This window comes from Balaenoptera borealis, assembly GCF_965194805.1.
Source record: "Balaenoptera borealis genome assembly, chromosome: 1".
Lineage (NCBI taxonomy): Eukaryota > Metazoa > Chordata > Mammalia > Artiodactyla > Balaenopteridae > Balaenoptera > Balaenoptera borealis.
The window spans coordinates 4098263-4125966 of NC_138860.1; the positions used below are offsets into that span (position 1 = coordinate 4098263).

At 35.5% G+C, this 27704-nt stretch overlaps 1 protein-coding gene across 6 annotated transcripts in view; it reads right to left on the bottom strand.

Moving 5' to 3' along the window:
* Positions 1–8808: 8808 nt before the first annotated feature.
* Positions 8809–27704, bottom strand: part of PTPRC (protein tyrosine phosphatase receptor type C) — a 132413-nt gene continuing 113517 nt past the window's right edge. For 3 of the 6 annotated variants that reach the window (XM_082394190.1, XM_082394193.1, XM_082394191.1), the window contains 8 exons: positions 27539–27688; positions 24382–24472; positions 23023–23156; positions 21821–21955; positions 20089–20211; positions 19687–19865; positions 18026–18161; positions 8809–16527 (listed from right to left, as the gene is read on the bottom strand). In XM_082394190.1, coding sequence (XP_082250316.1) covers positions 16252–16527; positions 18026–18161; positions 19687–19865; positions 20089–20211; positions 21821–21955; positions 23023–23156; positions 24382–24472; positions 27539–27688 — 1224 coding nt within the window. In that variant the 3' untranslated portion in view covers positions 8809–16251. The remainder of the gene's footprint in view (positions 16528–18025; positions 18162–19686; positions 19866–20088; positions 20212–21820; positions 21956–23022; positions 23157–24381; positions 24473–27538; positions 27689–27704) is intronic. The other 3 variants (XM_082394195.1, XM_082394194.1, XM_082394192.1) reach the window with 1 other exon arrangement.

Here is a 27704-nt window from a genome sequence, read left to right on the forward strand (position 1 = left end):
TTTTGAAACTGCCACCCTTAATATTTTATCAACCTTTTTCATTCCTTCTTGTTATTTTCCTAACCTCTGAAGGTATTAGAGTTTGCAAACTCCAGCTCTTGAGGAGTGCTGGGAAGATCTTGAGGCCAGCATTTTTAGAGGCATAACCTCCTAAGATGATCAGCCCAGCCGCGATAAGCTTGGGCCCAAGGGAAGGAATGTACAAAATCAAGACCGCAACTAGCATGGAGACAGAAACAACTCCTGGGAAAGAAATACTGTTACTAAGAGCTACCATACAGTTTCAAATTTTTTAGGATTAAAACACACACAGATTTATGCATACGTATTTTCTAAAAACTATACTTTCTAAATTATCTTTATTGGACATGTTGCTCGTTTACCATGTTATTTTGTTCTCCTCAATGACAAATTCTTTTGTTTCAAAAGGTGTCCAAAGAGGATGTTCAAGTTGAAATACCTAACTTACATGAACTTAACCTACCACCTGATAAAGGTCTAACAAAGTCATAGCCAAAGTAGGCAGAAAAGACCCTTGACTGAGTCTTCCAAGTAGCCAAAATGCATTGCACAGAAGGGCTTCTGTGTACATGTTTCTGTATTTGTGAGATACTAAGCCTTTTGCAACATTGTTCTGATTTGGGGCAAAGAAAAATATGACCAACCTGGAGCTCCTTTTCTGCTTTTTGCCTAGAAGGAGCTGGTGTTGATGTGGGATAGATGAAAGGATATGCTTGGAAAGATTAAAGGTTTGGGATCTACCATTGGAAGCTCTGACCCCCAAAGAGAACTCCATTCCCATGGGTTCCTGCTGTCAGAGCAGTGAGATAGAAGTGGATTTCTGTAATCGGTGAGTGGAGATGACAGGCTGGACCACTTTGGGGAGATTGTATGGAAGACAGTCTAGAAAAAAATCATTCTCCACAGAAATAATATGATTGACTTACCTAGTAGTGCCATTCTTAAGTAAATGTGGGTGAACTCAATGATGTAAAATATCAGCACACACATGGAAACTTGTAAAGCAGGCGTGTCTGAATGCACCATCGAGTTTACTGACATAACACGCATATAAATTTTAGCATTTAGAAGCCATCCACCCCTCTCCACCCCAGCCTCGAGCAGAATAAAACCATTGCAAAGGTTTTAGCACAACCTGGTGGTCATTCTACCGTGTAAAATGAGATGAGGAAAATAATTCAAGTACATCCATGTAAAAACACCTCAGTGTGACAAAAATTATCCCAGAGAAAATACAAATCATTCCCATGAAATTTACTGTTCGGCATTACCTAATAATAAAATGTGAGTCTACATCAGTAAAATAAAACATACAATTTCTCAAATTTGTTTTTATTCAGTGCTCATTCAGAAAGGAAATATAGGTTTTGGATGAAAAAGTGTCCTGAATTGAAAATGGATTCTTCACAGACTTTTTTTTCTTTTACTCAGAGAGTTATTTCCATAGAATTAATTTTAAAAAATATTTTTAAAGTTAATAATTTGGTCTTCATCAAAAAAATAAGAAGTTGGAGTTTAAAAATAAGTTAATGATTTTTTTAATAGAGAGAATGTCTTAGGAAGTCCAAATTTAAACACTGAATATTGATATTGTGTTTCACTAATAAATGAACATTCCTCTTAGAGTGATTAAAAAAAGGATAAAGTAATTGTATAACTTATTGGCCTGGTTTTCTCACCCTAGCATAGAAAGCCCATCATTTACATTGTATATGTGTATAAGTTGTTTTTTTTTTGGCGCGTTACATGATGTCTTTATTTTTACATGTTGATCTGGCAAAATTTTGTATATTGACATTTGGGTTTTTTTAAATTTTCATTTTATATTGGAGTATAGTTAACAATGTTGTGTTAGTTTCAGGTGTACAGCAAAGTGATTCAGTTATACATATTCATGTATCTATTGTTTTTCAAACTCTTTTCCCAGTTAGGTTGTTACAGAGTATTGAGCAGAATTCCCTGTGCTATACAGTAGGTCCTTGTTGGTTATCTATTTTAAATAAGCTTTATCAAAACATTTTCTAGTTCGCATAAAGCAAGGGCTAGAAGGGCTGATTTGACTGAGATACAGATCGGGCTACCAGCTCAAAGAAGATTTATTTTCCAGGGAGCATTTAGGGACTTATTTCCTCTGAGACTTTAGATTATAAGTTATTGGGGTCAGAACTGTTTAAGTCTAAGAATTTTAAATCTTCATTAAGATTTTTTTATAGTTTTTGAAGAAAGTTTTTATCAAGCGAATATATAAACAAAGCAAAGAATTTCCATATTCCATTTATTATGAACCCATAGCCGTATGTCTCTGGTGATCTTTACATTTTCCTTAATGATGGTATGATTTTTAAAGGGTTAAATACCACTTTTATTTCTAAATTAAGGAATTAGTATTACTTTTTGAGTCAGTGATCTGTTAAGAATTATTATTGAAATATGACTATTTTGATAATTGAAATATGACTATTTTACTGAAACTGGAATGGAATATTTACTTAGCTCTCTGTAATAGGCCCCGTGATGAAGAGCTACACACAATGGAAAAAAATGTAAAAGCTTTTTTAATACTACAAAAAAAATATACTTTCCATTGGTAAAACTTAGTTATTTGGGAGGTTATTTGCATTTGTATAATTTATACACATTCATGTGTATAAATGCTTCATTTATTAAAAATACAGATTCTCATGAAAAAAATTCACCAATGTTTTAAACGCCTATTCAGTAATAAAATCACTTCACCGAGACCCTGTAAAATGTATGACACATTGCATTATCTGTACTATATATTTCACTGCAAGGACAATAGCTGTTTTGTTAAAGTGGAATTGCTAAACATGCACCCCAATGAAAGTTAATCACATGTTTATTTTTGCACATGTCTGATGAAAAAAAAAAACCCAGAACCCTCCAATTATGACTTCTGGGGCATTGTTTTTCATTAGCTGCTTCAAAGCAATCCCCATTTCTTATCTTCAAACTTGGTAGGTACAGGGTGAAATTCATTTTAGGTGAAGTAAGAAAATCAGGGAGAGAGGGTCTAGAACCGGATGTTTCCCTCCAATACAACAGTGTCCAACCGAGAGGCCCCAGAAAGGGCCATGCTGAGTATATTTAGATATAGTATATAGTATATACTATATAGTATATTTAGATTCCTGCAGTCCCTCCTCTGAGTTCGTCTCTGAATTCCCCTCACTGAGCCCTCCCCTTCCTGCCCAATGGCGGGAAGACCTCCCCAGGCTGCAGGCTCAGTGCCGCATGAGCAGCTAGCTCTGCTCTCTGCCTGGGTTTGTGGCAGACCACAGAGACCCCCCGCCACAAATCTGCTTCCTTCCAGTTCATAACACTTTCATTAAAATGTCCCCAGAGACTACCATGTGTCAGGTGCTTGAAATACAAGAGACAAGCTCACTGGGGCATGAGCTCTGTCAAGGTGGGCCCTGATGAAAGCAACGCACAGGGGTGAAAGGACACCGTGGAGGGGATGGCCGACATCACCCATGGGGGAGGAGAGTTCCCGAAGCTGGGGGGAATAGCACAACTTTTGTTCTTCAAGGTGGGTGACTTGGAGGAGAAAACATGGTAATGAAGTTAAGGATTATCTATTTCACCATCAAGTCAATATTTTACTTGAGGTTGATATAAATTTATACAGGCAGACCTCTGAGATATTGTGGCTTCAGTTCCAAACCACTGCCATAAAGCAAATATGCCAATAAAGGGAGTCACATGAATGTTTTTGGTTTCCCAGTGCATATAAAATTTGTTTACACTATACTGTAGTCTATTAAGGGTGCAACAGCGTTATGTCTGAAAACATGTACATTTCTTAATTTAAAAATACACTGATAAAAAATGCTATCATCTGACAACCCACTGTTGCCACAAACCTTCCATTTGTAAACAATGTGGTATTTGTAAAGTGTAATAAAGCAAAGCACAATAAAACAAAGTACATCTGTACATAAGAAAAGTAAAAGATGACTGACAGCATTTAAAACACTTAGTGAGCACTCCAATGTTCTCGCTACTGCAAGTTTCTACAGAAAAGGTACATAAATAGATTCAGACATAGTTCTTCATTTTGAGGAGTTAGGTTTCCTGAAAGAGACACTTGTATAAAAGTTATGATGGGAAATGACACATAAAAACTGTGCAGTGAGAGTAAGATGAGGGGGTGATAAACTCTAGCTGAAGTAATAAGAAGATACTTACAGATTTAGTGATATTTGGGATGTGTCTTAAAAGCATAGAAGTTCACCAATCAGTGAAAAGAACTTATTAGGTCACCAAGAAAGGACAAAAGGCTAGAGTTGGGCAAAGGAAACATAGATAAAAACAGACGATATTAGGAATAGGACAAAATGGTAATTAATACGCTCGGAGAATTTTTCCCATCATAAAGTATCAACATGAGGTGATTAGAAATGAAGATCCTGAGAATAAATTAATTCATAAGAATTCTTGTGAATAAAATTATATTTTAGGGGAATAATCAATGTAAGATAGAAAATGAAGACTCTCAGAGAAGAGACTAAAAAGACAATGAGATTTTTTTTTAATAGCAAAGTAAATAAAAGAAAATTAGAGAATTTGCAAATTCAATACAAAAAGAAGGTAATTGTCACCCCTGCCTTCCCCCCGCCCCTCCACAAACAAAGAAGAATAAGATGAGGGAGGATGGGGAAGAGAGAGACAGAGAGAAACTGAGAATTAAAGAGAGAATGAAAAGGAGGAAGGGAGGAAATCAACAAAGACATAATTTAGGGAAATGTCCCCAGACAGAAAAATATTAGTTTCCATATGAATGGGCCTCTCAAGTGACTAAAACAGTGACATTAAAAAGCAAACAAACAAAATAAAACCTGCCCACATCATGGCACCTTATTGTGAATAATTGATCCTAAAATATCTCAGGAAGGAAAACAAGAAACCTCTGAAACCAGGTTATCAGGAACCAAGTGGCATCAGACTTCCCAGAAGCAACAGCCAATGCTGGGAAACAAAAGGGCAATGCCTTTAAAAAGCTGAAGGAATCTAATGGATTTAGAGGTTTGAACAAGCATCCCTAAAAGAAACCAAATATATGGAAGAGAAATTCAAAGACACAATAAATGAAAAAAATCATGAAAAAGTAAAATCTAAATATAAAAGTTGAAAGTGCAGAGAGCCCAGAAATAAGCCCACACATATATGGTCAATTAATATATGACAAAGGAACCAAGAATATGCAATGTGGAAAGAACAGTCCCTTCAATAAATGGTGTTGGGAGAACTGGACAGCCACATGCAAAAGAGTGAAACTGGATGACTGTTGTATGCCATACACAAAAATTAACTCAAAATGGATTAGAGACTTGAATTGATGTCTGATCTGTCTTAGCGATGATTATTTTTTTAATTTGACACAAAAAGCAAAGGCAACAAAAGCAAAAATAAACAAGTGAGACTACACCAAACTAAAAGCTTCTGCACAGCAAAGAAAACCATTCAACAAAATGAAAAGGCAACCTACTGAAAAAGGGAAAATATTTGCAGATCATATATATGATAAGACGGTAATATCCAAAATATATAAAGAACTCATGAAACTCAATAGCAAAATATCAGTCAGACTAAAGAATGGGCAGAGGACCTGAATAGACATTTTCCGAAGAAGACATACAGGTGGCCAACAGGTACATGAAAAGATGCTCAACATCACTAATCATCAGGGAAATGCAAATCAAACCCACAATGAGATATGACCTCATACCTATTATAATGGCTATTACCAAAAAAACCCAGAAATACCAAGGGTTGGTGAGGATGTGAAGAAAAGGGAACCCTCATGCATTGCTGGTGGTAAAGCAAACTGGTGTAGCCACTATGGGAAACAGTATACAGGTTCCTCATAAAATTAAAAATAGAACTAAAATATGACCTAGCAATTCCACCTCTGGATATTTATCCAAAGGAAATGAAAACTAACTCAAAAAGATATATGCACCCCCCATGTTTATTGCAGCATTAATTACAACAGCCAAGATATGGAAACAACCTAAGTGTCCTCCAATGGATGAATGGATAAAGAAAATATGGTATATGGATACAATGGGATATTATTCAGCCATAAAAAAGGAATTCTGCCACTGTGACAACATGGATTGATCTATAGGATATTACGCTAAGTGAAATAAGCCAAATGGAGAAAGACAAATGCCATATGATCTCATATGTGGAATCTGAAACAAACAAGCAACAACAACAACAAAACAAAACAAAACAAAACCCTAAGTCATAGATACAGAGAACAGATTGGTAGTTTCTAGAGGTGGTTGGGGGTGAGAAGGGTGAAGTGGGTGAAGGGGATCAAAAAGCACAAACTTCCAGCTATAAGATAAATAAGTCCTGGGATGTAATGTACAGCATGGTGACTATAGTTAACAATACTATATTGTATTTGAAAGTTGCTTAGAGAGTAGAACTTAAAAGTTCTCATCACAAGAAAAAAGATTATATTGTACACCTGAGACTAGCATATTGCTATATGACACTTATTTCTCAATTAAAAAAAAAGAAAATAAAATGGTACACACTGTGTCCCAGGAAGACTTCATACAGAAAGATTAACACCATGATTAGGAGGGATGAGTTTTTGAATTTCAAAGTTCAAGAAAGAATCGTGAAATCATCCAGGAAGAAAATACAATTGGATACTAAAAAGAAAAAATAGGTTTTGGTTGGCTCCAACATTCCACAGCAACAATCAATGGCAGAATTCAGTGAAACAGAGTCTATAAAATTATTTGGGATCAAAAATGTGACTCCTAAATTTTCTACCTCCTGCTTGCTGTCTTTCTAGTATACAGCTAACTTTGGACAGTCTCAAGGATCAGGTCAGAGGGAAATAGCATCATAAAGAATATCTGATAAGACCCACTTGACAATGAAATCAAGCCAGTTAAAGATTAATCAGAGTAAGAAATTCAGGAGTGGGAAAGCCCTCAAAAGGACTCTAGACCCTTACTCAATTTAGATGCAGGCCTAATGCAGTTCTTGCTGGCTTGATATTGTGAAATTAGCAATACAAATAGGAAAAGCACTGAGAAGTGGAGAGAGACAAAGTTGAAGGAAGTGTGGATATGAGAACTCATTATCTTGAAAAGCAGGAAGACAAAGAACAGTAAGCGGTGTTAAAACATTTTGAAGGTTTTATGATCCTTCTTTGCCTTAAGTTAACATGAAGTCATTTAAATTAATATATGCAATAAAAAAAGATAATTTAGGTATAGGTTAAAAATTTTTTCAACTCATTAAAATTCCATTTTTTCAGTAAATTTAACTGGATTAAACATAATCCTTTGTTTAAAAAATAAAAAATCTATATTTTGATTTGTATTTTCAAATCTTTATGTTTTTCTAAATTGTTCCACATTTTTTCTAATGTAAAGAAAATCCTTATTTATTTTGGCCTCCTTCCCTCCTTCCCTTTCTCCTTCCTTCTCTTGGTAACTTCTATATATATAGAGAAATGACTAGCATAATATTCACCAAAATATAATGTTCACTTTGAAAGTACTTTTGGAGACTTTTAAAAATTTAACTGTTTTTCAACTAGGTAACGGATCCACAGTTTAAAATTCAAACAGTTATGCTAAGACATACAAGATCCTACCTGTGTTACCATCCACCACCAGCCCCAACAGGTAAGTACATAACATTCCATTGAAAGGGAGCACCTTAGGTTATTCCAGAAGCCTATAGATAGACACTTGGGTTGTTTCTAATAATTTCCAGTTTCATAGGAAAATGCAATAATTTGTACACGTGACAACTTGTAACTGTATAGCTATTTCTGAAAGGAAATCTGGAGATGTGGGGTTTCTAGGCAGAAATGGAAATGCATCTGTAAATTTGGTAGATGTTGCCACGTTGCCCACAGTAGGGCTGGTGAAATCGTGAGGGTCCTCAGTCCCCAGACCTCCTGTGTATCTCCCATTAAGAGCGGTTATGTCAATGTTGTCTTGATTTGCATCTTTCTCATATGAGTGAGATTGTGCATCTCCTGTGTTTAGGCCTTTCGTAGTTCTTGTTCTGTGAACTCTCATTCTCCTTTGACCAATTTTCGATTGGATTTGGGGTGATTTTAATTTTTATTGGTGCTTTTCTGTATTGCTTGCTTTTCTATAATAAGAATGTGTCAATTTTATAAAACAAAACTTACTGTAAAAAAGCATAAGACCACAGAGGAAGAGTTTGGCTTGGTAAAGTGTAGAAAAACCCTTTCTGAGATAGGATAGGAGCGGGAGAGTGAGTAAGGTAAGGATAGAAATATATTTTTAAATGCATAAGAAGAAATTTAGGTGAGTGGCTTCTATTTTTGTTTCTTTTTTTAGTAAATGAGTCAATGGCATTTGATGGAAGTAGTAGCCATGGAGATGTCCAAGTTGGGAAGAGCACCAAGGAGGCTGGTAAAGGAAAATAATCCACTCACCATATTGTGGTCCTGAATCAAGTTTGGAATCACACATATTTAATGATGCCAATAGGTAAGTTTTGTTTTTTTTTTTTTAATTGAAGTATAGTTGATTTACAATGTTGTGTTAGTTTCAGGTGCACAGCAAAGTGATTTGGTGAGATATAGGTATATATATATTCCTTTTCAGATTCTTTTCCATTATAGACTATTACAAAATATTGAGTATAGTTCCATGTGCTATACAGTAGGTCCTTGCTGGTTATCTATTTGATATATATTAGTGTGTATATGTTAATCCCAAACTCCTAATTTATCACCCCCCCCCTTTCCTCTTTGGTAACCGTGTTTGTTTTCTATGTCTGTGGGTCTATTTCTGTTTTGTATGTAAGTTCATTTGTATCATTTTTTAGGTTCCATATTTAAGTGATATCATATGTATTTGTCTTTCTCTGTCTGGCTTACTTCACTTAGTATGATAATCTCTAGATCCATCCATGTTACTGCAAATGGCATTATTTCACTCTTTTTTATGGCTGAGTAATATTCCATTGTATATATGTACCACATCTTCTTTATTCATTCCCATGTCAATGGACATTTAGGTTGTTGCTTCCATGTCTTGGCTATTGTAAATAGTGCTGCAATGAACATTGGGGTGTATGTATCTTTTCGGATTATGGTTTTCTCTGGACATGCCCAGAAGTGAGATTGCAGGATCATACGGTAACTCTATTTTTAACTTTTAAGAAACATCCATACTGCTCTCCATAGTGGCTGTACCAATTTGCATCGCTAATTATTAGAGAAATGCAAATCAGAACTACAATGAGGCACCACCTCACACCAGTCAGAATAGCCATAATCACAAAGTCTACAGATAATAAATACTGGAGAGGGTGTGGAGAAAAAGGAACCCTCCTATGCTGTTGGTGGTAAGTTTTTAAAAATAATATTAGTTCCAAGCAGAGAAGCTACAGGTGTGGAAGTGGGAACAGAGATAAGAGGAATCTGACCAATGCAGACTTAATTGTCGGTAGGTCAGGAGGGCTGGTGGCCAAGGTGGTGGCAGGAACTGGGGATGCTACAGACAAGTATGTGAAGTGAGTGCCCAAAAAGGAGAAAAGAATCAAGACGGGAAGGAGAACTAGAGTTCTCCATGGGGTAACTAGAAATTCCAGACCATACTCAGTTATCTTTTCTTTTTGTTTCCTTTTGTAAAAATTCATATCAAAGCATGTCTTTCACTTGTAATAATTTCAGCTGCTACATAAAACACAAATCTCAGATAATATTCCCAGAAAGATATCTTATATGTAAATCTCCATATGTAAATATGTAAATTTAGAATCACGTTAAATAATGAATTGCCTCCAAAGTGCATCATCTTGCAATGATAAATAAAATTAATCTCTTCCTTTAACATTGTATAAATGTAGTGTTGATTTTATTTCTCAAATTCACGTGTTCTCTGAAAGACTGCAGGGCATTGAATGAAACCATACTATAAAATCTGTAGGGAGAAACAGTGGATTTTAGTAATTTGACTAAACTTGTCATCGATTTGACTGATTTTGACTTTTTTTAACTTCCTGCATTTAAATTGTGAATAAATATTTTGCTACCTCTTACAAGAACAAATAGAGTTTATTTACCACTGACTCTCATCAAAGAGAAATTTGACTTCCATGATTTAATGCTATTTTAAACAAAGAGAAAACTGCCAAAGCCTGTTTTATTTACAAAAATAACTTGCTTTGTTTAAGAAGTCACTTTATAAAAGTAAAACTGACTGTGAGCTCAGATGAGAAACATTAGTTTGTCTGAGGGGAAACCCACATACTTGCACACACACTGAAAAATCCTAAACTAAAGTATACTGCATTTATATCACTGATATGTATTTTCTCTCATAATTCACGACTCTAGCTATTGAAAAAAAGTGCTCCTTGGAGTTTGAACTAACTGTTTTCCCTTATGGTGTACTTGTGTCCTCCAAGATGGATGCAGAGTTCTTTAGGATTATTAGACATTGCAAGATAGTGTGGGAGAAACGTCAAGATGAAGAGTCTAGGTCCTAGGACAAAGATCTGATGGATTATTAAGACTTGTAACCTAATCAGAGTGCGTCCGCTGGAAAAGAATAGTGTAAGGGAGAGAAAAACACATGTTTTTAAAAGATGATGTAAAATAACCATTGCTAAAATGTTCCACAGAGCGTTACCTTAAATAGCTAGCTAACTGTTCTTTGCTATTATCTATGAAGACCCACAGCAATGTATGAGAAACAATGGGAGATTTATCTTCCAAGTCAATTCAAAGTAACTCAAAGCAGATACTAGATGGCCAATGAGCAAGTTTAGCTTTTATTTCTGTTAATTATGATGAAATTATCCAAACTTTTAGTTTTAAATCTTCTGCATAGTCTTTGTTTTCCATCCCTGTCTTTAGGCTGTCAATGCAATGAAAGAAAATAATTATTAAATATAAATGGAAACCCCTTTATAAAGGGATTTACTACATGTCAATTTCTTATAAATGTAATAATTCAATTCTCCCCTTTGTATTCTATAACATAACATATGACAAAAGTCATGCAATGTAATTCATGAGGGATAATTTAGTCTGAACTAAGGAAAAATCTCAATTATGGATTACCAGGAAAAATTCTCAGTGCACGGTTATCTAACATCTTGAGGAAACCCCTTCATCGAGCCTGTGTTAACCAACGGCGGACAAGTTCTGTGGGTAACTCAACTCCATCCCATCTTTCATCCCAAATATTGACAACTTTCATCCCCACCTCACAGAGTGTGCATGGTAAGATTACACAATACATAAAAATTCAAGAGCATCTTTTTATTCTTTGACAGGTCATCAGCCTCTACTGGTGGGATTTGCCTGTTATACCTAAGAGTTACCATTGAGTCCAACAAGTTCTCCTTTCCTGGAAAATTAAATATAATATCCCAGAGGTCCCACTTTTACTAAGGTAAAAAGGTGCATATGAGTCAAGAAAGCCCTGGCTTTTCTAGAGAGAAATAACTGTGTTCTTTTACATAGGAAGTCCACTTCCAGGTCCCTGGCATCCTAAGTTTGGGGACAGCTAAATCAGAACTGAGCTCCCTTGGACTCACTCACTAGAGAGAGAGAATGAGTCATGCTCTCCATAAATGTGGTTTGCATTTTATGGTGCCCTGTTAACGTGTTTCAAAATCTGATTGATGGGTACTCGGACAAACATACTGAAATGGGATCTAAACAGTAAGAACATGTTCTGATTACCAAACTGAGAGACAATGGAACAATGACATTTGTGATTTATTGTTGGGTTTTATTTCCTGGCACTCACTTTGGTGATGAGGTGATCTTTGTTTATATGCATTATGGGAACAATCCTTCCCCAGGGATGTTTAAGAGTGTGTTTATTTTTGTATAATAACTTCAGTGTTGTGAGTTCAGCTAAGCTTACTGCATCATACAGCGTTGTTGAGAGTGTATATTACACGTGGTTTTGTTTTTGTTTTTGTTTTTGTTTTAATCACGGGATAAAGAAAAGACAGAAAATAAGTTTAGACTGTTTTTTCCACTAATTTTTCAAAACACATGAACAAAATTTATACTCAGGAAGGCAGAAAAGCAGAAGGTTATAAACACAGCCTATGGTGCCAGGAAGAGCTGGTTCAAATCCTGAGTCTGTCACTTACCAGATGTGTTGGAAGATGCCAGGCACCAAACTTTTCCAAGACTCACTTCCTCATCTATAAAATAGAGATATAAGAGTAAAAAATTTGTCTTGAGAAACAAATGCAGATAAAATAAATAAAATGCCTGGCATGAATTATGCCTCAATAAATGTTAGTTATTATAGTAATAGTATTTTTATTTATTAAGAAATGATACAGGGACTTCCCTGGTGGCTCAAGTGGTTAAGAATCCGCTGACATGGGTTTGAGCCCCTGTCCAGGAAGATCCCACATGCCGCAGAGCAACTTAGCCCGTGCGCCACAACTACTGAGCCTGTGCTCTAGAGCCCGCGAGCCACAACTCCCGAAGCCCACATGCCTAGAGCCCGTGCTCCACAACAAGAGAAGCCACCACAGTGAGAAGCCCGCGCACTGCAATGAAGAGTAGACCCCGGTCGCCGCAACTAGAGAAAGCCCCCGCGCAGCAACGAAGACCCAATGCAGCCAAAAATAAATAAATAAATTTATTAAAAAAAAAAAAGAAAATAAAGAAATGATACAGGTTGTATATATACCCTTTGATTGGGTTAGTATCGATCCAAGAAAATGTAAAGAGAAATGTAAAGAGGTTTACAAAAGAACGATTACAGAAAATGGACCTTTAGCAGAATAAATCTTTTCACCCGAAATAGGAAATGAAAAAATCCCAATTTTGAACTTGTCTCTTTGAAGAAACTTCAGATCCTTCCAATTGTAAAATCTGTATGAGAGAACGAAAGCACAGCCTTTTCTACTCATTTGAACAGATATTCTTTTAAGTTGTGCATTTTGAAGGTCTTCATATCAAGAAACATGTTGCAATTAGCCAAGGCAATTACCACCCACTTACTTAGACCTAATATAGTGCTATGAGAACATTTTATAACAAATCTCCAGTGTAAATTAAAAATTAAGATCAGTCCTAGTTAGTTATAAGAAATAATAAACTTCATATTCAGTGTTTTAGCAGGAAAAGAGCAAAAATAGATATGGAAATATCACTGTATAAGTATTAGAGTTCTGAGTAAAAGCTAAAAGCTTGCATTTTAAAAATTATCATTGCAAAGACATTTTGCTAATCACTTCATACAGTTTTACCATTGCAGAGAGATATTCAAATGTATATTTTTTTCTGCAAATATTCATTTGTCGTAAGTAAAATATTAATGTATTGGGAGCTGAATTTTGAGAATACTAAGTATTTATATCTTTTATTCCCAATAAATTCTGGTACCAGAAATAAAGTAAACAAACTCTAAAAGAAACATAACATAGTCTCTTTCAGTCTAATAAATATATAATGGAATCCAAGCCTTATCCCTAAAATGGACCAAGCTTTATTAAGTTGGAACTTTTTGCGTAATTTTTCTGACTAGGTCTTGGCATTACTAATGGCAGTGCCAAGCTTTATAAATTGAATTTTTTATATAACATGACAGATTCCCTAGGAATGCAAACTGTAGTCATAGACATGGGTCTATAATTCACATATTATTTTATTTTTTAAGATAAAAATCATAGACATATGATTCCACTTTCTAACGCAATGGGCCCCAACTTCTGAGTGATACATATTCTCACAGAGTAATGGACCTTCTGACTGGCCTCTCCTCCAGCACTTCCTTTACTACAACTTCTCACGTGCAGAAGAAAAAAATGTTTCTAGCTTGCTCCTGTTAAACAGATAAAATTACCATTGCTCTATTGTCTAAGTATTTATTTTGTGTCTTCTCAAAAGGATAAACTCCAGTGGCAAATACACATTTAAATCACACAACATCCACATTTGAAGATGTCATTTGCAGCTGAAACCTCTAAATAAAAACTTTACTTGTAGATTATTTAAAATTTAGAACTTTTAAAGGTGGGGAGAGAGATAAATTAGGAGTTGGGGATTAACATATACACACTACTCTATATAAAATAGATAAACAAGGACTTACTGTATAGTACAGGGAACTATACTCGATATCTTGTAATAACCTATAAGGGAAAAGAATCTGAAAAAGATATATATATATATATATATATATATATATATATATATATATATATATATATATATATATATTTGCTGTACACACCTGAAACTAACACAACATTGTAAATCCACTATATTTAAATAAAAATTTTTTAAAACTTTAGAACTTTTGCTCTTTGCATTTTGAAGCAGTTCACAGGAAAAAATAGACACATATGACGCTAGTCTACTGAATTTGAGAACTCTAAATTTTAACTACATTGTCTAGTAAATGGCGACTGATCAAGTTTCCGTTGGAGAAACTGATGCACATTGTTTGAATGAGTAATGAGAGAAATGAAAGCGAGTTTTCTTTCTTTCTGGAGCTCGTAGCTCATGACTCCCAATCCCCCTTTTTATCATTAGTAAGTAAAGAGATATAAGTAAACAATGTAAATTAGAAACTATTGCTTCATTCTAAAATTCACTTATTTTAATATGTTAATGGCAAGGTACTATACAATAATGTAAAGACTTATTGCTAATTTTGTGTGTATAATAAAAGAATTAGAAGGATGAACACAAGACGAATATGAGTTGAATGGAAAACAATTGATGATGTATTGTTGAGATATTTAAACTCAATCAGGATAGTGAAGATCTAGAGAACCAAGCCAACTTAGAGGCAGTGTGTGACTAATGTAATAAACTGAAGCAAATTCAATAAAAGTTTTGTTTATTACCTTTTCTTGAATTTTTTCTAGATCCCAAACAATTATTAGACTATAGATCTTTAAAAAAATAAAACCTATAGAGTTGTTCTACAAATGTTAATTTCATAAGCCTATATTTCAATATCTGCTTACATAATTCATACATGAACATGTGAACACTTATGTACAAGAAAAGATAATGATTGAATTTCATTGTTGTTATCAATTCCTGGTAAAAGCAGTATAAACATTTGAGAAATTCAAAGTAAATGCACTTCAGTGAAAGGCAAGGACAAATTTTACCATGAAAATTATTCATATGCAATATTATATATCTCATATCAATGTCTTATTCCATAAAAATAGCTACGTTAGGCTTTGTATGTAAATATTTAGAACAAATACATTTGCATGACTCCATTTTTGTCCTAAGGATTGAATACAAATTGCATTTGTTTAAAGATGTTTATTTAAGTTCAACTTTAACAAACATATAATTTTGGGTGAAAAGTATCAAGCAATGAATTTCACATATTATACAGAGAATAATCCATGTTGCAAAATCATAAACACCATATGAAGATAACAAGATAGGCTTTCTTGAAATTTTAAATTAGATTAAATAAGCTTGAAAGATTGTACTAAATGCTAACATATGGAATATAAGATTTCCAAATGTTAATTTAGTTAACTTTCTTATAGTAACTATACACACCTACTATTTTATGTCTATTTCTAGAAGTAACATAGTAAACTATAAGATATATTTCAGTAGAACAAGGAGGCCATCTTGAGGTCATTCTAGAAATGTACATGTTATTCTTACACAGAGCCCACACACAGTTTATGATTTAAAAAAATACAACCTTTGAGCAGTTAATATTTCCCGTATAAAATGTTATGTTTCTTAAAAAAAAAAAAAACCCAAAAGGCAAAGTTTCTCAAGAGCATTTAGATTTACTTGAAAGCATCCTCTCTCTCTCTCTCTCTCTCTCTCTGCCTCTGTTTCTGTCTGTCTGTCTGCCTCACACACACACACACATGCACACACACACAAAGACTACAAAGAAGTTGTTTTTTGCTGAATGATGGATAAAATTTAAAATAAGTATAAGACTGTACAAAATGCTTCAGCAAAACTGTCTTAAATATTTTTCTACAGTTGTAAAATAGAAGCTTCCCACAAATATTGGTCCATGCACTTCATTAATCCATTGTATATCTATTTTGCCTTTCTAGTTCTAGAAAAATAGAAATAACATGTTTTATGAAACACTTCATTAATCCATTGTATATCTATTTTGCCTTTCTAGTTCTAGAAAAATAGAGATAACATGTTTAATGTGAGGTTTTGAGTTGCCCCATGTTTGCCTTCTCCTATGCACTTTGAGTTAAAACTGGGCTCGCTGGACCATTGGCGGAATGTTCTGGCCCCTCAGGGCCACTTGCGGGTTTGGAACTTTCATCCTCTTTATTTCCTTCAGGGGTCATATCCAGGGCACCAGGTGGGCTCACACAGTTGGTATCCTGCTTTGCTTTGTCCACTTCATTATCAAATTCAATTTTATCTTCTTGTTGGTTGTTTGTCTTCACCTGCCCATTCTGGGCAGGGCAGGTGCTAGCAATGACGTCATACAGGAATTGGTATTGCTCCTAATAAAGGGAAGAAGGAAGGAATTAAATAAAAGAGGTTTATGTCATTATTTTTACATCAGATGAAATTTAGCAAGACTTAATCCTTTACTTGGGGAAGACCTGGGTATCAGAAAACAATTCTCATGTGTTTTCATAAAAAGAACATTTTAAATGGTTCACCCTCCTTACAGTTCTAAAGGACTGATTGCAAGGCAATCTTCAGAATTTACCTTGTAGCCACACCAAACTGGTGCTCGGCCCCCTCGCAGGCCGTGTGGGGTGTCTCATTCCTAAGCTTTTGGGAAGGAAGCCATTTTTGGTGCCCGCCGTCTTGGTTCATGCCTACGTATCATTTAGCATCAGATCAGGAGTCACCGGCTTCAGGAAGCCAATCTGATCCCCTTGGGTTAAATTCAGCGCCCTCATTCATATTCTTCTAATAATTTCTCTGTCATTTCACTTACTACATTGTTTAATAAATGTCTGCCTTTTCCTCACACTAAACAATGAGTCTCTTAATGGCAAAACACATAGCAGGCACTCAATATACTTTTAACATCAGTACATGCAAGCTCAAGGTCATACATAAGTAAAAGCTGCCTATATTTGAGTGAGTAGTTAAGTTTACTTTGTTACTAATTCCCAGACCATCATCTGTGGTCACTACCACTTACAGGGGACACAGCTTGGATTGATTATGACAATGCTCACTCGTTATTCTCTCTGTATCCACACCTCTTTGCAAGGTGACTTTGCAGGCCCTTTGGACAAAGGTTGAGTCTACGACCCCATGCCCTACACCTGAGCTGGCCTTGTGACTTGTTCAGATAATAAAATGCAGAGGAAGGCATGCTCCAGTCCCAAGCCTTGGCTCCAAGGGGTCTCACTCTGCCCCTACGAACCCTGCTGCCTTTATGGGAATGTGTCGGGCTAGGCTTCTGGATGAGGAGAGACGTGGGATCCACTCATCCCCATTGCCACAGCTAAATGCCAGCCAACTGCCAGCCTAGTGGCAATCAAGGTCCTTTTGGACAAGCCAAATCCCAGTGGACACAACAGCGACAGCACACATATCAGTGAGCCTGGTCCAGGTTGGCTAAGCCTAATGTGATCAGCAGAACTATTCAGCTGATCAAACATATCATTGAATTATAATAAACGTTATTTATTTTCAGTCTCTAAATTTTGGGGTGGCTTGCTACACAGCAACACAAATTGATACAGGATTAAAGGTGGGGGAACTGAGGGAATCCATGAGCTTTTAAAAAAATGTTCTTCAAGAGCCACCACCACAAAGTGTTGGCAAACTCCAATTAGGTCTCTGATGTATACTAATAATAATTCAATGTGAATTATCATGTAAAATGGAATTTAAAAGAGAAGACTAGAAAAGTAAATAGAAAAGAAGTAATGGAAAGGAGAGGATCAGAAGTGGGGGAGGGGAGGGAAGGAGCGAGAAGAAATCGTCAAAATAAAAATGCAAAACATGTTAAAAGCAATGATGAGGTATACTTACAAATGTGGGAACCATTCCCGGCCTGGCTTTGCGTAGAGATTTTACTGCTTGAAAAACATCTATCACCTCTTCTGTTTCTGCGCTTTCCAAGAGATTTAACAAAGCACAAAATATTCCTGTTTGCTGAGATCCATCTCTAAAAAAGAAAGAATAGATTAAAAAAAATTCTACATTACATGGAGAAAGTGACATTGGAATAAAAATTGAAAGAGCGAGACAAGAATACATGCTTCACTTTATGTTTACTGTAATTAATTTTATTCCAGTCTCTTAAGAGCAAAGCATTTCTGCTAAGTGCATGTTTTATGCAAACTTTTTCAATTTGGGAATATAATAATCCTTTAGTTTAAGAAATATTTGTCGTAAGCTTTAAAAATATACTTTCTTCTATTAGTACTTTACCAATTATAATGCACTTTAATTTACATCTGAAGTTGTTAAGACAAATATGATAATATCCGCCAGATAGATGAGGATACTGAGATTTAGGGAAGATAAAGGCATGGTTAGAAACTGATGAAACCAGAAACACTGGACCTGATATTTTGTAAATTACTAAACCACATGCTTTTTCTCCTCTCTTCTGCCTCTCCAGTGCTTTTTGCAAATGTTAACACTTCTGCACCAATAGAAAAATGATACCTAGTGAAGTTACTAATTAAAAAGAGGGCAACCAAATTACTTACCAAACTGTGAAAGGTATGTTAGATTATAATAAAAATTCAATTTAAAGAATATGTTAATAGCAGAACTTTATTTATTGTACATAACAAGGAACATATAGTAGGTATTCAGCCATTCCCTAAGAAACTCATACAGTTTTAAAACCTAAGCTTCCCTTATTTTTCTTTCCATGTAAGTTTTACCTTTGAAAACTCAAATAAATGCCAAAAAGTAATATCTGTCTAAGGTCTTGATCATAGCGTATACAATTCTAATAATAATAATGAAGGTTTCTCAAAAATTCTAAAAGCCCTTTGCTAGATTTACATTTCTCATTTTACTTTACTATTTTTCATTTCTAATTTACCTTACCATTTTTTATGCAAACATTTTATATCACACACCCTTCTTTCAATATCTCTTATTTAAGGTGGATGTCTATCACAGATGAAAGTAAGTGTCTGCATAACAGAAGTTAATCAGATCAAGTATTATTATGTATATTATTAAAATCTTTGCCTTTGGGGTCCGTTTAGAGAGTCAGGTGATGGGTTTCAAATCGAAGCTGCTAAACATTGAGATTTCAGTTTAATAAATAGCTTAAGATATGTTTATTGGAGGCAAAGCATTCAGTCTTCTGGATTTTACTGACGCCTAATAGCATGGCTCAATGCACTAGGCAGAAATAAAATGCAACATCCGTCCATCCGTCTGTCCTTGCATCCTTCATTTCACTCGTTCATTCGTTCATTCAGGACATGTGACATTCCAGGTTCACAGCCTAACAACATTGTACTAAAATATAATTATTTCTACTGTATTTCTATAATAGTTATGCTGTGGGACCACATGGCAGAGAGTGACCGACTCCCTAAGAGGCTTCCACTGCGGTCATACATTTTTATCTGTTAGGAGGAATAGAATTTAACAGAAGGTGCAAACCAAGAGGTCAAGAAGGATGCTGATTTTTAGCGCACATCCCATCGAATCCCACCCACCTGCAGTGAATGAGGAGAGGCACATTCCTGTGAAACTTATTCCCTTCGGTGGAATTCTTCTTGGGAAGTTTCTGTTTGAGATTCTGAATCATTGAGATTAATTCTTTGGGCTCCACGGGCAGTTCTTCCCCATTCCAATTATTAAATTGGTACTGGTACACAGTTCGTGGATCTTTCCTCTAAAACCAGAAGGGAAGGGAACATGAACTCGAGTGAAGCTCAGCCCATCTGATAAGTTGATAGTCATGTTTTCCTCACAGTTACTTTCATTTAAATCATTTAAAATTTTTATTCTGAGAACATTATAGAGAGAGTTGCTTTGTGTTCATAGAATGGTTTATATTAGTTTTTCAACCAGATCAATTACCCCAAAGATACATACTCCTGAAATTGTTTGTATACCTTGGAATGTCTCAGTTCAAATGCACGGATGGTATAGGCTGAAGATTTATTGGTGTCCTTCATATGAACTTCTACGTCTCCATATGTTTGCTTTCCTTCCTCCCAGTACTGAGAACAGGCTTCCTAGAGAAGAAAGAACATGATTCAACATCATCTGCCCAAGGGTTCTGTTTGTTTTTAAATGCACTCAGAGTACCTCTCTCTGTCTTTGCTCTATCCCTGTCCTCTTTCTCTTTTCTTCCCTCTGTTCTATTACATTTGAAATTACAACTTGTGCTCTAAAATTGAATCTTAATCATAAAGATCTAAAATCTATTTGAAGTATGTTGGACATCCATTCAACAAATACATGGTGTTGCCTTGTGCAAATCAAGGGAACCTAGGGATAGCCGAGGTGGCCAGGACACCACAGGTACGGCTCTGCCATCCCTGGTGTAGATCTCAGATTCGTTTTTCCCTTCCTTCCGTACCCTCACCATCACCTTTTCAAAATGGATGGATTGACCTGATGTTGGTCATGACCCCTGCAATAACTTAAGTCTCTCTGTTCCTCCAGGGATCCTTGGGGAAGGAGGTTACACCTCTTGGAGCTTTGTCTCTATCTTGTCTATATCAGTTGATTGAATATACAAGGAAAGGGTCAAATTGAAGAACAGGTGGATCACAAAGGTATTTCCTCCTTCCTCAAATGGTTTTCCACCAAATACAGTCCCACAGTTGCTGACCATGATAGGCATTCCTGCCCACACTCCCGTTCCATTTCCTGACTTTCCCAATTTAGATGAAGGAAAAGATTGCTAGAATTCCACGTTGAAAATCTGAACATAGATTTCTTTTTTAAAAAAGACAAAACAGAAAGATTAAAAAAAAAATACTATTTTCTATGTACAAGGGTACATAGGGAAAAGAGAGAGAGAAAAAGAAGGCATATAGTATAATGCATACTTATGAGAATATTTATTAAATAAGCTTGAACATATGTCAGATAATGTGTTAGGTGCTAAAACTAAGATGTACTGCCAGGTAAATTTTGATAACTTGAGGTATTCGGAAAGGCTCAAATACATGTAACAGGCATTACGCAGAAGATCAAGTTAGATCTCAGGTTCGCCTCCAACTATAGAATTTTATGACAATAAATATTACGTGGATATAAAGAAGACAGGATTGAGATAAATTTTCCGGAGTTTTATCGTTCTAGAAGAACGGGATCAAAATGGGAAGAGAGGGCACATTTAGATACATGGAATGTCAGAAAATCAAGTCAGTGAGGAGAACGCAAATGATGTGTCAAGATTCAGTCAGTAAATCTACTTGTCCAGGATGGAAAGTATGGAAAACATAATAATATGAGGAAAATGGAAAGATACATAGAGCCCGATTATTGAGGGTCATAAATATCAGACTGAGGAGTTTGGTTTCTATCCTGAAAAAAAAAAGGAAAATGTGACTGTTTGTTGTTTTTAGCAGAGGGTGGCACTGAGATTGCTGTGCATTATATGATCCGTGAGCATTAGGCAGGGCTGGTGAGGGGCAAACAGGAGAGAGGGTCGGAACCCGGATGCAAAACTTTGGAGGCCAGCGCTTGGATGGAAAACGGGGAGAACGAACAAATGGAATTGTGTGACAGAGGGATCAAAAGGACTCAGGTATAACAATCAAGTAAGTAATCCAAGAATGAAGAATCAGATTTTAGAACAGAAAGACTTAAAAGCTTCTTAAAAGTACAAACCTGGTCTCCATTCTTTAGCTCTGTCAGCATAACAATCACCTTGACTTTTCTTTGGAATATCATTTGCCAAAAGTCACCAATGGTCTCTTTCAGTGGTCCCTGAGCTGCAATCATCACTTCAGGTTTCCAATAACCCTTTAAAAAAAAATAAAGGTGAGACTTAGTTACTTGTGCTGGAGAGAGAACAGTGGATGCTTAAAATAACCGTTTGAAATTACAGTCACTTAATTTGATATCAATGCTGTTACCTAATATTAAGATGCTTAGGTCCAATCCTGTGATAAACCATAGTGGAAAAGCATATAAAAAAAGATATATCTGAATCATTTTGCTGTACAGCAGAAATTAACATGACATGGTAAAGCAACTATACTTTAACTTTTTAAAAGTGAAAAAAAAAAAGATTCTTAGGTCCAAAAAACAATGTGATATGTATATATAAGATATTTACTTAGTTAATGATAATACCTGGCTAATAGTATGAAATCAAGTTTAGAAGATATTATTTTAGAAAACTAACAATTTTTCCTTCCAAAAATATCATTTTTTCCACTGGAAAGCTTAATGTGATGGTAAAAAGAAAAAAAAGCATAAGCATTTCAAGTTATCTTCATCATGTCTCTAATTTGTTTATATATTCTTCTGCTATCTTATAATTAATATTCTATGAATACATATCAATATTTTAAGAAAACTGGGAAAAGAAATAAATTCAACTTAGTGTACATGCAAAAAGTATTTACTGAATTACTAAAAGTTCCTTGTTTGAATTCTCAGTGTATCAAAAAAAAGGTATGTGACACAGACTCATTTAAATATTCAGAAAATCTGAATGAAAAGTCTTTAACTATACAAATATGCAAATGTGGGTTTGCTTACAATTTGTGTATATGAGAAGTATAAACATTTTCAAATACTTGCTTTTGCTGAAAGTTCATTATTTTTCAAATTATATTATAGTCATATTTGCCATAAACTGTAACTAATAGCATTGTTTTGTTTTGTATCGACTCATTAGGTTTTAACGTCTGAGTGTTGCAATAAGTTAAGATATAACATAAAAGTGGAAACTCTCATGTCAATCAATACATAGTTATGGTCAAGCTCATCATTCTTTTATAGAATCACTTAATGCATGGCCATAATAACATACATATATTTTTTAGAGTCGGACCTTGGGTTTTGGAAGCATAAGGACCTACCATTACAAAGGAGGCATTGATGTATTTGCTCGTCTCCTCCGAGTCACTCTCATCGTCAGAGGACTCATCTGAGTCGTGCTCACTCTCCTTGCTCATCTCCAGTTCATGTTTAAGTGTTACTCTGTTAAAGTCATCTACGCAAAACAAAGTAGCAGTCAGTCTTCCTTTAAAGGCCTAATCCATGCTTGATCGTCACGTGGAAATTAGAAAGTCACTTAGAAGTGACAGATTACATGATGTACATGTATTGATCTACAAGGAATGAGATCCTGCTCCATTTTTATTGATTAACAAATTATTTTTTAAAAGCCTAATAGAAAGAAGATCCCAAGAAAGTTCCAGGAAAAAATATAGGCCATAACTCTATGTCATAATGTTCCATACGATTATGCAATCTTTGATACATATACTTTAGATTTCCATGGAATATCATCATTCTGATGGATAAAAATTTTAAAAATACATATATGTTAATAAAATACATAGCTTAAGTAAAAACCTAATTTCTCAATTATATCATATTAACATTCAATTAACAATCTTAATTAAATGGGTATCTCAGATAATTATTTCAACAAGAAAAGTATTTAGTCCATAATTTCTCACTGTTTCTCCATTTCTTTCATTTATAATAACCTGATCAAATGATCTGATTAGCTACATCACCATCAATTCCATAGTTTATATTCATAAGGACCTCTTCAGTAATTAACTAGGTCAGCCATGCATTGATTCGATTTATTTGGTTGTCCAGCTTATTACCTTGGGTTATATTTTCTCCATGCTAGTTTTAGTGTAGGCAACTGAATAAAATTATAGTTGTACCAGGTGTGGTCCTATCAATATACTTAAGTAACAAAATCCAAGTCTTGAAAATGATGCTTATTTTGATCTGTTAAATTTGATGATTTATAGTATATTTCCCATCTACTTTTAACCTCCTTGGTGTAAGGAAGGGATAAACAGAAAACATAAAGGGAATAAAAGGATGTAATTTTGCTATTTAACAATTACCCTGGAGTAAATAACTGCAATAAACTGAAGATGAGAGAAAACCGGTAAAGAGGACTTGGCTTTTTTTCCCCCAGATTCAGAGGTTACATCTTTCTGAAAACCCATTTCTGAACTAATTGGTACAAAGAAAACACAGAATATTGTCTGTCCTCCAAAGTCCATTGTAAATGTCTGGGGTTCAATGTATTTGCTACAACTAAAATTCAAATAGCCTATAACTATTCTCTACTGTCAAGCAAATGTTGAAAACTTGCTTCCAAATGGTTTGTGTGTGTGTCTCACATTAAACAAATTCAAAAGAGAGCTTCACTTTATCTGATACAAAAAATAAAATAAGCTGCATACATGGAATGATGTTAGAATTCCTGTTTTTACTCTTATTTTCTTCTTGATTCCCAATGTGCTGTATCCTCCAGCTCCTATATGAAGGAAGTCTCTGAGGGGGAAAAAAAAAAAAACAGAAAGGAAAACTCCTTTAAAAATTTATGTATTGGCTTAGTTTATTATTGTAGTTTATTATTGATGCTCCCTAAAGAAAAGAATTTCACCAGGTTTTGTGAAATTTGCATACCTTCCCTAAGGGCACAATTTTTAAGTTTGCCTCTGAATTTTTCTTTATAATTGCTCAGGTATTAAGTACTTTGACATGGCGAATTTGAACATATACAATTATGTAACAGAATGTGTTTCCCAGTTAAGAGGTGCTGGATAACAAAATAGTATGGTTTATTCTTGTATAAGTTGAAAGCACCGCATAGACGTTGATTATTCTCCATATTGCAAAAGCAATGGTAAATTATTTTAAATGATCCAAAGTAAATTCTCCAGATGAAGCATTTGCCGAAGACTAGGCTCACGCTTCAAATAATCAATACCTCATTTCTTTAAGCCCTCCAGACTCTCTCCCTCTCCCTCGCCGTAGCTAATCAGTCGACAAGACCTATCATTTCTCCGGGTGGAGCTCTCAGATCCTTCTGCTTTTCTCTCTTCCTACTTAGTCCAATCTGCTTTCATTTCTCACTTGAAAACATCAGCAGTTTTTTCACTGGCCTCTTTATCTTCAATCTCACTTTCTCTAATCCTTCTAAAACACAAAACAGAGCAGGTCCCCCCTCAGGTTCTTGGCAGCTCCCCATCTTCGTTAGGAAGGATCCAGCATCCCACGGAAAGCCTGTCGGGAGATGCCCTTGACTGTCTCTGCAGCCTCACCTCCTGCTGGGACCCTCTACACTGCAGCCAAACCTACTCCCCCAGCCTTGGAAGGCACTAAGCTGTCCTTTAACTCTTGGCAGATTCTCAGGTGTGTTTTCTGCCTGGACTATCCTTGTCCCTTTTTCTCACTCTGCTAACCTCTACTCACCCTTTAGATATCTGTTTACTGGTCAATCTCTACTGGAAGATCTCCCTGCCTGCAGTCTTCTCTTCCCAATAAATAACTTAAATAAATATTTCTCAAGTGGATGAATAACCTAAACTGAGAGAGCTCATCGTACAAAGTTCAGGAAGATTATACACACACATTATACACATATATGTGTGTGAATATGTATTGTATATAAATGTTTCGAAAACTATGGTGACTTCTTTCAAACTAAATATGGAACCTTGTTTCAAATCGCACTCCAGCCTCTTCATTTCTTAGCCTCTTCACCTCCTATAATATTCCTCCTCTCTTCAGACATCCACATTCCCCACTCCACTTTTGTAGGTAGATTTCATTCCAAAGATTGCATCACTTTAAAAATTATGACTTCAACCATCCTTCCTATGGAAAATTACCTCTATTCTTCCTAGTCATTTATTCTAGTACCTCCAATCCAGCAATTTGCAATCCTATGAAAACCTTTATCATATTGTTTTTACTCCTTTCTCTTTTTCCCTCATGTCTTTCTGTGGCCAATACGCTCTTTATCGTCCACACTATATCATTCACTTGCAAACACCCTTAGAGGCTTTGCCTCCCAACTTTCAATTATTCACTTTAAAAAATTCTAGATGGATTTAACCCAACTATACACAGCTCTAACCCCAATGTTACTGTAGGATACAAAAACAAAACAAAACAAAAAACCGACTGGCTCTCTTTAATTTCATGACCATAAATTTCAAAAGATCCAACAGTAATTCTGGCACCCCTACCACCTTTTCCTGGGAGATTGCTTTCTTACTTTGATAGAACTATTTCACATGCTTTTCTCTTTCTCAAGCACAAGGCCTTCTTTGCCCTACTCAATTCTGTCCCCCCAGACTCCCAACCAATGATCTTACTTCGTATTCTCTTGAGAAAAATAAGGCAATTAGACAAGAACTGCCTCGACTTCCCGTCACTAATCTACCAACCAACCTCCATCTCTGTCCTCATTTTCTGTCTCCCTTTCTGCTTAGATGGAATAATTTCACTGTTTCTATGAGAGCTGTGGTCACTACCTCTCTGGATCACACTCAATCCCCATGTCCACATACAAATCACTTTGATTCTTGTGCCTAGAATTGTACTCAGTACAGAGCACAGACTTAATCATATTTGTTCAGCCAAAGAATTTACCCTTTTTTTAAGTGACCTTACATATGAATGTTTAAATTAAATGTATAAGTGTTTTAAACAGTGTCTGTCTATATGCAGTATAGTGGGGTTAGTGTATTAAAGGCGGTCAATTTATCAGCTGAAAGAGCAAGAATAAGAAAACACCCCTCTATTGAAGACCATGCCAGTAGCCTACTAGCTCTTCCACCACAGTACAGTCTTCTGGTGGATCGTGGTACTTGGTGATTATCTCAAGCTCCACTCCCACCCCATTCCCACTCTGATCCAAAACGTTAAACGATTCTGCATCTGATTAAAAGCACATTCGTGGTCTTGTTGTGAAACTCTCTGAATTGACCTGTTTGGTAGTTTACGGAAAGATTCAATAAACTGAAAATCATAGGTGAAAGAGAAAAGTTACAAAACATTTTTTTGACAACTGAGCAATTTGGAGATAGCTATGCCAACTCTCTGAAATCACAGTGAGCTACATCCTAGGTTAGTGTTCAGAGTAACTGCCTGATAAATAGCTTAGGACACACATATTTATCCTTTAGTTTCTGTCTACCAGCTCCAGCCAGTTCATGTTCCTAAGTAGTCATAAACTCCTCTAACTATTTCCTTTACAAACCAAAACCAGATGTAGTTTTTGAAGGTGAGATGCTACATTGCCTTTGGCGGGCCAATTTTGTGGCCATATACTATTATTTTGACACTTTATTTTATACCAGCTTAATGAAGAACGGTTGAAATGTTGGCTATAGAATCAGATTTCTTGGTTTCAACAAGTTTCCTGTGGAATAGCTGTGTGTTTTCAGGCATTTCTCTTAAACTCTGCGTGTCTTAGTTCTCTCATCTGTGCTCCATTTCATGGCAAAGCCCAAATACAAGAACTATGTCAAGTGCATAGGACAGCACTGGAAAAGAGATAGAGGTTCAAGTTATCGGTAATGGTGCTCTTGTCATCACTATTGTTACCTGGAATTCAGCCTCCAGTGGGGAAGGCTCACTGGGTGGATCTCTTTTCTTCATGTTAGACAGATATGGATGTAACTCAGACAAGCTCACTTCTGTTTCTCCAAACTGATTGTATTCCACCAAGGCCTGATGGATCAAGATGTACTGTGCCTACAGTTTCAAGGAA